Source organism: Trypanosoma grayi (genome assembly GCF_000691245.1).
Source record: "Trypanosoma grayi strain ANR4 Tgr_674_V1, whole genome shotgun sequence".
Lineage (NCBI taxonomy): Eukaryota > Euglenozoa > Kinetoplastea > Trypanosomatida > Trypanosomatidae > Trypanosoma > Trypanosoma grayi.
The window spans coordinates 1-9,570 of NW_008826293.1; the positions used below are offsets into that span (position 1 = coordinate 1).

The following is a 9,570-nucleotide window of genomic DNA, read 5'->3' on the forward strand; positions in this document are numbered from 1 at the left end:
TTTTTTTTTTCCCTTTCATTCTCCCTCCTGTCGAACTGCACATTTTCTCTATTGCGTTACACTGCCCTTCTCCTCACTCACAGTGGCCTCTTCAGGGGCGGCGGTGTTCGTCTCGGGCTTCGCGGACAGTAAGCCCACAACAGCACGCTCAATGCGTGTTTGGCCCTCCTCGACAGACTTGCACATCTTCTCACACAGCTCGGATACTTGGACGTCTGTCAACTTGCGGTGGCTCTCCAACATCCTTGCCGTCTGCCCGTCTGAGTTTACGCTGAAAGACTGCAGCGCCTTCTCCATTCCAGTCTGGATACGCTCGGGAAGCTCCTGAAGGGTTTGTTGCATAAGCTGTTGAGTTTTCTCGTCAGTGGATGTATTCCTTTGGAGAGCATTCTGCAGCACACGCTGCTGCTCCTCGTGCATGTTCTTTAGATTCTTCGACAAGGCGTGGTCGAAACCTTCTTGAAGGCCCTTCTGCAGGCTTTCCATTTCCTCACGCAAGTCGAGGGCAATCTGCTGCTTGGAGGGCATGGTGCTGAGAGACTCGGCCATGCGCTTCTCCAAAGATCCGATGGTTTTGGTGAGCACCGCAGTGTCATTCACCGAAACAGAGGTTGATTTTCGACTACTGCTCTCCATTTTGTCATCTATGCTCTGCACATTCACTCGAAGTGCCTTCATCGCCTCCTGTGTGTTGCGGAGCTGCTGCTGGATGTCCCCAAACTCTTTCATGACATCTTGCAGCACCTCTCGTTCACTTTGAAGACCCTCCATAAGCTCTATAACGCGCTCTCGCGACCAATACTCGACGAGCTTCTTTAGTGTGCTCACAAGGTGGTCAGTGGACTTCTCGTGCCGTAGGGCGACTTCCTCCAGCGCATTGGTCACAACGCACCGCAGCGTATCCTCCGTGAGAGACGCCATCGTATGGGCACTGCCAGCCTCGCCACGACGCAGCAGACCTGGGGTGGGCGGAAGCTCGTCCTCCCTTCCGTGATACTGCTGCTCTCGCGGCTCGCCGGTGTTGCCTTCACGGTCCACTGCTGCAGTTCGCAGTGTAAAGAGGACATTCTTCTCCGTGAAGCAGGACGGTGCAATCATCACGGTAACGTCGGCCACCTCCGACAAGCGGGCTTGCAGCGTCTTTTGGTATTCCTTGCACAGCAGATCTGCATCCTCTCCAACGAGGAACGACGCGCTGAGGAACAGCAGCATCGGCACACGGTCCGTGCTGAGCACATCAACGTTTTTCGTCGTATTGCCGACTCGCTTTTGGCAAACCTCCTCCATCGCTTGTGTGATGGTGATAAGCGGTGTGCGGCAGGCACCCGCGCCAGTCAGCCTGTAGTACAGCACATGCACCTCCCCACTGCCGCAGAGTGGGAGGTTGAGCAGATCGGCGAACCGCACCCTGTCGACGGCGCCAGAGAACAGCACCCGCTCCACTTGCTGCGGCGGCTGAAACGGCGCCGCCAGTGACGACTTGAACATCCGCCGCAGCGCTTCCCGCGTGTCAGTGCGTGTCGGTGCGCCCGGCGTCGACCGCATCTTCACCGCGCCTGGCGGTGGGACGTAGGAGAGGGGGGCAGGCACCTCTTCACCACCTGCAGCACTCTTTGCATTTTTCTTCAGAGGAACCTCCTTGCTGCTCCTTGGCGACGGTGTCTTCGTAACAGTGGTGCTCCTGGACGCTTTCTTTGTTGGAGGCGATGAATCTTGTTTGGACTTTTCTTCCACTTTTTTCTCAACCTTTACGGGGGCCTTCACAGCAGCTGGGGCAGCTGGTGCTGCTGCTGGCGTTGGAGCTGGAGCTGGAGCCACAATTTTCTTATTATTCGCCGCCACTTCCTCTATATTAACCGCCGCTCCGCTCCCTTTTGCGTTCATAAGCAAAGACCTCGCGGCTAATGTCTCGCTGGAATCCAGAACAATAGCCGTCGCGCCCTTGAAATGGCCCTGCTGCTGAAGGGCAGTTCTGAGAACAAACTCATTCGCTTCAGCGTCGTCCTTCTTTAATGTGGTCTCAACGACCACAAGGAGCGGGTGGTGAGACTTTGGGTCCTTCTGCACCTGCGAAAGCGTTTCGTTGTGCGATAGCAGAAACCGGAAGAGCGAGGAGGCGCTATCAGCATTCTTCGAGGTGTTATCAATCGCCAGAACATTAGCAGTAGAGGGTATCGACTTCTTCAGCAGCTGCGCTAGGTCGCTCGTCTTGAACGCAGGTCGCAAGGTAGCGAATGGCGCGTGGCCGTTCACGCCGCGAGTCGTCTGCTTTTTCACCGCGGCCGCGCTGTAAGTTGCCGCCCCACGACGTGTCGCAGTCGGCTTCGAGAAGAGCCGGTGGACGTGACGCAGCATGGCGGGGCTGTATGTGTGCACAGGAGCAAGATGGGCAGAGAAGCACAAGGCCGAGTGCTGCTGCTCCTGATTTTTTAATTTCTTTTTTTTTTTTTTTGCCTTTATGCTGTCCTTTTCGCTTACTTCTATGGTGGCTTGGCTAGTGGTGGGCAAACCGAAAAAAAGAAAATGTGCCTCCTCACACGCGCAAGCTCCCTGCCCCGCGCTTCCGTCGCTGCTGCTCTGTGGGCCACGATGGTGGTTCCGTGGGTGCTGCTGCTCCCCTCGTTCGTAGACTTCCTCTTGCCGGGCTGCGGAATGAACGCCGACGGCGAAGTGGCGCACACAAAGTGTGAGGCTTCCTTGCTCACGCTGCGAAACAAATGGCAGCAAGTGAGAAATGCCAACCAAACAGAAAAACAACAACAACAACAACAACAACAGACGAGGGGCGAAAACGAAAGGCAAATAAACAAAGAGGAATCAAGAAAAAACCAAAACTGTTTTCTTTTTTTTTTGTGCACACACCAACACAAAAAGAAGAACTTCTCGCTCCCCCTTTCCCGCTCCAAGTCGAGAGTTGCACAAACAACCACAGAGGCACCGCGCCCGTGTCTGCTGCTGCTGCGGTTCACAGTTAAGGGCGTGGGACGCAGCCAACCACCGCACAGGGAGCATCTGCCGGCACCGACCACCAAACACCTCCCCCACCCTCCTCTTTTATTGCTCTCTTGCGTTCACCCGTCCACCCCGCTCCATTTCTTGGCGACGGCACACCGCGCCTTAAATGTCACGCGCAATGTTGATCTCCTCATAGGGCCCGGAGTCCACGAAAGGGACGTAGTCGGCGCGGTGCTGCTTCGGGTACTCAACATCCCACAGCGTCAGGCCGTACACCGGCGCTGGTGGGAAGCGCTCCCGCTGGAACCGCCGCCGCGACGGCTCAAACCCACTTTGCAGCGCCTGCTGGAGCTCCAGTTCGTCCCACATCCCGTGCCCTGCTGCCTTCAGCACACTCACCATATTGCGTATCTGGTGACGCAGGAAGGACTTGCCCACAAACCATATTAACACCTCGTCGTCCTGCCGCACAACGTCGAGGCGGTCCACCGTGCGTATCGTCGGAAGATTAGTTGCGGCACGGTAATACTCCCTAGCATGGGCACCTGGCTGCACAATGCGCTGACCGTACTCGTTGAATGTTGGAAGGGAAGCGGCGCGGTCCAAGTTGCTGGGGCCTTTCTCCAGTGGCATCTTCGCTGCCTTACCACGTGTCGCTCGTGGCGAGTCGCCGGAGGCGGTGGGCTGATAGTGCTCTTCTACAGCAGCTGCTGTTGACAGTCCACTTTGGCTCACCGCAGCGCGGCGGAGTGCATTGGCCATTTTAGGGTCAGCAAAGTAACCAAAGTCTTTTGTGCCCTCCAGTGCTTTGGCAAAGCGCTGCATACGGTCCACATCCAAGTGACGGTCCACGTGCCACTGCAGCCCCGCATCAAAGAGTGGGGGTGCAACGCGATTGAGGATGCGGTACACGTAGACTCGTCTCAATCCGCTGTGACGTGCGTGAAAGTCCTGATTTTTGCACCGCTGGCAACTGAGAATAGCGAGTGGCTGCTTTTTCTTTTCTAGCCACATGGTCGCACGCTGGATGATCGTACGCGGCTGCAGCTCAATGTGACTTGGTACATCCACATGACAGCACAGGCGGCGCACCGACACCCCCACTTCAGGAATGACGCCCGCAACCACCTTTACACTGTGCACGTCGAGCGCCACCGCGAGTGCCTCCTCCAGCACTGTCCTCGCGTGGTACCTGCTGCTCATGGTCTCTCCAGCGGGGGTCTCACTCGCACCGTCATCCGCCCCTCTGAGAGGCACCCGTCGCACGGTGCCGTCAGGCGATACCTCCCGCCGGTACAACTCACGTTTCGTACTCTTCCACCAGCCGTCAAAGTCGCTCCCCTGGTACTGCACGTCCACACGGTAACGCGTGCTACCCGGGGGTATGATCTGCTGGCCTGGCACATACGCCTCTCCATCCGGCGCCGTTTTCGCGCGCTCTCCTACATTTACTGCGGGAGGGAGGTACAAGAAGGCATCATCCAATAATTCTTGTTCAACTGCTTCCACGCTCACGAGAGAAGAGAAAGAGCCTTCCCCACCCGGCCTGTTGTCCACTCCATCCGTGGTATCTCCCTCGGGCAACGTTGTAATCACTGTGGTGGTAGTTTGGGAACCAAGCGTTATTCCGGGCTTCCGCTGCAACGACTTCCGTTGCATGTCGTCGTGAAACAGTCGTGTGATGGCGTCATTGGCGGCCTGTTGTTGTTGTTCTTGTTGCTCCGCACCCGCCCACCTGCGGCTATTACCCCACCGGCCTTCAACAGTCAACGACTCTCCCTCCACACGCTCCACCGGATCTTTATCCGTGCCTTTGTCCTCTCCACCATCCTTCGAGTGGCTACTGAAAAAACGCCGGCTGCTCACAACACCTGCGCTGCTGTTGTTGTTGGAGGAGGAGCAGCAACGGAGGTTTGAGGGGCCTCCAAGTGGCGTGCCTGCTGAAGCGAGGGTACGCACAAGTGAATAAGGGTCCGCTAGTGGCCTTCTGCGGGCCCAGCCAACTGCAATGAACATTTGGACGCGCGGATGCGACACAATCTTCCTTCCACTTCACACAAGTCTAAACCAACAGGGGGAAACGACCAAAGCGGTAAGGGTGAGGTTGCGCATCTTCTCTCCCTTTTATTATGATGATGATGTTGTTGCTTGATTCATCACAAGTGGCTTGGAAAATATGAGCAGCAACAGCTGGGAGCCCACACAGCGCCTGTCACGTGTCCACAACACACAGACACACACACACACATTTATTCGCTCATTCATTCCTCCACTCACACAAATCGGGACCCAATGGAAGATGCGCATTTGATGAATACCCGAAACATTTCCCCTTTTTCTTCAAGAACGACTAAGAGCACTTCGACAAGCGCCGACGCGTTTTATCGCAAAGATGCATAATAGAAGAAGGGCTTTACTCTCCTCCTTCGTCATCTCCATCTACCCGTCTAACTGTATCATGGGGCTTATCCCGTTTCTGTTAGCATCCCTTTTTTACCCCACAGCGTCGCTCTCGAAACTGTGTGGGCTCATTCTACGCCTTTCCAAGTGCCAGCCATCAAGAGCTCAGCAGTTGGCAATAGGGAAGAAGAGTGCATTCTGTTTCCCCATTGTTTTTTTTTTGTTTCTTAAATTTTTTTTTCTCTCCTCTCTCTGTTCACTTCACCATCCTATCAGTGGAGTGCCTTTTTTTAATTTGCTTCTTCTTGCTTTCTCCTCGTCCTCGGCACCACTTCTCTGTGTGAACTCCACATTTCCAGTCCCACACATCATCACCGCTATCACTTCTTTTCGTAATACAAAATACAACACACCACCGGCTTCGTGTGCCCGATAAAGCAGGTGAACTGCACGCGGTCGGTGAGCAGGCCCGTCCACATGCGCAGGTTGTGATCGCTGCTTGAGGTAAAGAGGAACTGACCACAGTCGCTGAAGACACAATCCCACACCCACCGGGCGTGCCCCGTCAATGGCTTCAGCGCCTTGAATTGTAGTCCGCCAGTCTGTTGGGATGCTGTGTTCCCTTCCGCACTCGTTGATGGCACAACAGAGAACAACACGGATGAGGCGTCTTGAAAATCGGAAGGACGAACGCCCGACCTGTCTGCAGCTTTTCTTGTCGATTGGATGAATGATGAATCAGCCGCAAATGTTGCTGTTTTTTTCGTCCCACCCGTTTGTTCTGTATCAAGTGGCTTTTTTTCACCACCCTCAGCGTTCTCAGCACACAGTGGATTCTTGTCGCCCTCCCCTTCAATGGGTTGCAGTGGTGATAGAATCGCCGCCGCTACAGGCGTTTCCGCCGCTCCAGCATCCGCCAACGCCTCGGATTGGACGACTTCGGAGCCCTGAGCAGCCATGGGCGCTGTCGCAGAGAGTGGGGGATCAATCGCAGGGCTGCTGCAAAACGCATCCCCAGGCTGATTGAGCTTTTCTGCGGCACCCTTCTGAAGTTCCAATGGAATAAGAAAGCGTCCCACTGTGTAGTCTGCGGAGCACGTCACGAGCATGTCCGCATTGGGTGAAATGGCCACCTTGAGGATATATTTGTAATGCGCCTGGAACGAGTGAAAGACCTCCATAACAACCTGCTGCCGAAAGGCCGACTTGTGCGTAGAGGACTCTGTTGAAGCGTTGTGCGGGCTGTCGCCACCTTTGTTTGAAGAGAAGGCTTTCACGCGGAGGCTGTTGGGGTCCAGACTGCCGATGAGCGCGGCAGCGATGGATTCCTTGTCGTGACCAGCAAATGATGACCCCAATACATTACCGCGCAGCCCGCTGTTCCCAAGCTCGTTGCTGACAACTGCAGACCTATACACACTCTCTGGGGGTGGACAGTTACTGTTAGAGGATAGCAGATTGGTGGTGGTGGTGGGGGTGGAGCACGCCTCGGCTTCAATGCTATCACTAACAATACCTTCACCCTTCTGTGGCTCCTCCTCATTCCCCTCGCCAATTGCTGACACCTTCACCACGCCAACGTCTGTATCTGTGGAGTGACCAGGGGCGCCCGATTCTACCAAAAAACGCAAAAAGTGCAATTTCCCTGCATTTGTCGCCACCACAGCCCAACGGGCCAATGGTTCCAATGCAATGCTTCGGATGGCTGTGTAGTCCGCCTCAAACGTGATTTCTTGCATCGGCCTCTGACCAAACGCAGTGTGCACGGAGCTGTCGAGCTGCTGCGTGGCTACCGCAATGACGGCGGGGAGATGCCACACAGACACACGGCCAATCTGTGAACCTGTGAGCAGGTACTGACGGTTTGGTGAGAGCGCACTACATGTAATGGCGGCGCCTGTTGCGATGTCGCAAATGAGATTCAGTGTCGTCGGTGAGGTGGCATTAAAGAAACGAATATGACCGTCCTCCGAGGTCGCGTAGAGTGCTGTTGAAAGTTCACCAGCAAAGACGTCCGAGAGAGGCCGCTGGGTCGCCGCCAGGTCAAATGTATTGAAGAAGCTGCTGTTCGACCCCTCGGCGGAGGTACCGAAGAACGAGATAATACCCTTCCTAGTGTGTAGTGGAAAGGTGCCGAGGCTTGTCACGTTCATCGCGGATTGATTTTCGTACGACGAGAAGAGCGGCGGTGCCTGGCTGCCAATGCCACCGCCACCGGACGCCGTGTGCGCTACGCCAATGTCGTACACACGCACCACACCAAACCCGGCCACAGCGAGGTACGTTGTGTCGGGGATCATCAGCAACGCATTCACCTGTGAGTCCTGAAATGCAAAACAGCGCACAGTGCGACCAGATGAACCATCCCAGAAGCGAATCTGCTGATCGTACGAGGCTGAGATGAGAAATGCGGCGCACATTTTTCTTCCCTCACGCTTTTGCCTATCGGTTCTCTACCTGAATATAAAATCGCGGGTATAATGCGACCTTTTAAAAATTCACACACCACTTACGCAGGAAAGTTGAATCTACCCCAATTCCTTCTTGCGCCCACACAACACAAATTTCACGCTCAGCTGTATTGAATGGCACGGTATTGGTCGCACAATGCGACGCGGAAACACGGGGTCACCGAAAACCACCTTTCCTACCTTTAAACACCGGAATTTACGAACGCTTGATTGCTTCCTTAACAAACAAACAAATATANATATATATATTTGCGTGTGTGTGTGTGTGTGTAGCTTCCCCTTTGGTCGTGTATTCCACACTCCCTTCCTTTACGTTGCTGGCAATACGCACAAGGAGCACCACGGTGAGGCAGAAGAAGCAAACCAAAAACAAAACCCCCCAAAAAACACAACCGCAATCACGATGGAGAGGTAGTAAAAAGCAATTAGTAGCAGCTGCAGCAGTGTGGGAGGAACCTCCTGAAGGAAAATTTCACAGAGCAGAACAGCGCCTCCTCCAGCGTCATTGCGGGAAACCCAAGTAGTAATCACAATGAAGATGCGTGACACGCCCAATCGCGTCTGACTCGCCCTTTCAACAAAGCGGAATGAACCCTCTGCACCGGAGCACTCTTGCACATGCGGCCGCCATTGCCACCGCCATGAGATTAGCAGCAGTGATAGCGACCCGACGCCCGCCGCGTCGTGCAGGCGGCTACCCGACACCGTTCCTATTGCATGAATTGGCGTGTGTGCCCCTACACAGACGTGCGCCCCATAGTACTCAAGAACACTCTCCAGAGAGACAAGGCAAAAGCAAAAAAAAGCAAACCAGAGAAAGTACAGAGGGAGAGAGAAAACAGTGAAGCGCAAGGCCTCCGCGTTCGCACGCCACTTCCCATATATATATATATGCACCCTATTGTAGTGGATGTGGGGGAAGGACAGAGTGGGAATGTGCACGAGCAGGTGTTCCGCAAGGTATGCATGCATATGCGCATGTGTCTGCGTGTGTGTGTGTGTGTGTGTCTGCGTGGGGTGCACAGTACAACAACACAAAACAAGGAAAACGCAGTGGGTAGACACAAGGACACATGAAACGTGCCGGGATTCCCCATGCCAACTTATTTGTGTTATATATCCATTTTTTTTTTCACTTTAACTAAGGGCTCCCGTTTTTCTTTTTTTCCTTCCGCAACGTCGTGGAGTACGGCTTTGATAATTAATTTTTTTGCTTTGTTTGTTTTAATTCCTTCTTTACAACAACACTCTGAGACACGTACGTACGCACCCGCTCACAGACGCAGGCACACGCGACGTCGTTCAGTTTTTTTTTTCTTCGTCGCCCGAGATGGGGGGTGGGCGTCGGGGGGCCTGCTCTGTCTCCGCCGCCCTGCCGTCCCACTCAGCGCGCGCGGGCAAATCCGCCTCGGCACCGCACCGCCACCTCCACCGCCCTCAGCGTCCACCCACACACAGACACATCGACAACTTCTCCCCTCTTCGCCCCCCCACCCCACTCGCGTCCGCCTGCCTTCTCCGGCGTGTGTGTGTGTGGCCGCAAGCCGCGCTGCGTGGGGGGCGGGGGAGGAGCGGCAGCGAAGGACACGAGTGACACAAAGCAAGAAACGAAAAAAAAAAACTTTAAAAAAAATGTAAACACCACCACCAAACACAGAAAACATAATAGGCACTCAACCACGCGCTGAGCTCTCGCAATAACACTAGCAGGACCATGAAGTGGGGCTGTGGCGGACAGAGAGGT

General features: G+C 54.7%; 4 protein-coding genes across 4 annotated transcripts; all 4 read right to left on the bottom strand.

The window, feature by feature from the left end:
- Window positions 1–48: 48 nt before the first annotated feature.
- DQ04_06741000 (hypothetical protein) lies at window positions 49–2,355 on the bottom strand (the record flags this gene model as incomplete). The annotated part of the gene is made up of 1 exon (XM_009314852.1): window positions 49–2,355. One exon carries the CDS (start codon window positions 2,353–2,355, stop codon window positions 49–51), a length of 2,307 nt encoding a protein of 768 aa, XP_009313127.1.
- Window positions 2,356–3,117: 762 nt separating this feature from the next.
- On the bottom strand, window positions 3,118–4,971 carry DQ04_06741010 (tRNA pseudouridine synthase A-like protein; the record flags this gene model as incomplete). Its single annotated transcript, XM_009314853.1, has 1 exon — window positions 3,118–4,971. One exon carries the CDS (start codon window positions 4,969–4,971, stop codon window positions 3,118–3,120), a length of 1,854 nt encoding a protein of 617 aa, XP_009313128.1.
- Window positions 4,972–5,735: 764 nt separating this feature from the next.
- Window positions 5,736–7,775, bottom strand: DQ04_06741020 (WD repeat-containing protein wat1; the record flags this gene model as incomplete). The annotated part of the gene is made up of 1 exon (XM_009314854.1): window positions 5,736–7,775. The coding sequence occupies one exon, from the start codon at window positions 7,773–7,775 to the stop codon at window positions 5,736–5,738; it is 2,040 nt and encodes a 679-aa protein (XP_009313129.1).
- A 360-nt stretch (window positions 7,776–8,135) lies between these two features.
- On the bottom strand, window positions 8,136–8,798 carry DQ04_06741030 (hypothetical protein; the record flags this gene model as incomplete). Its single annotated transcript, XM_009314855.1, has 1 exon — window positions 8,136–8,798. One exon carries the CDS (start codon window positions 8,796–8,798, stop codon window positions 8,136–8,138), a length of 663 nt encoding a protein of 220 aa, XP_009313130.1.
- Window positions 8,799–9,570: the final 772 nt, after the last annotated feature.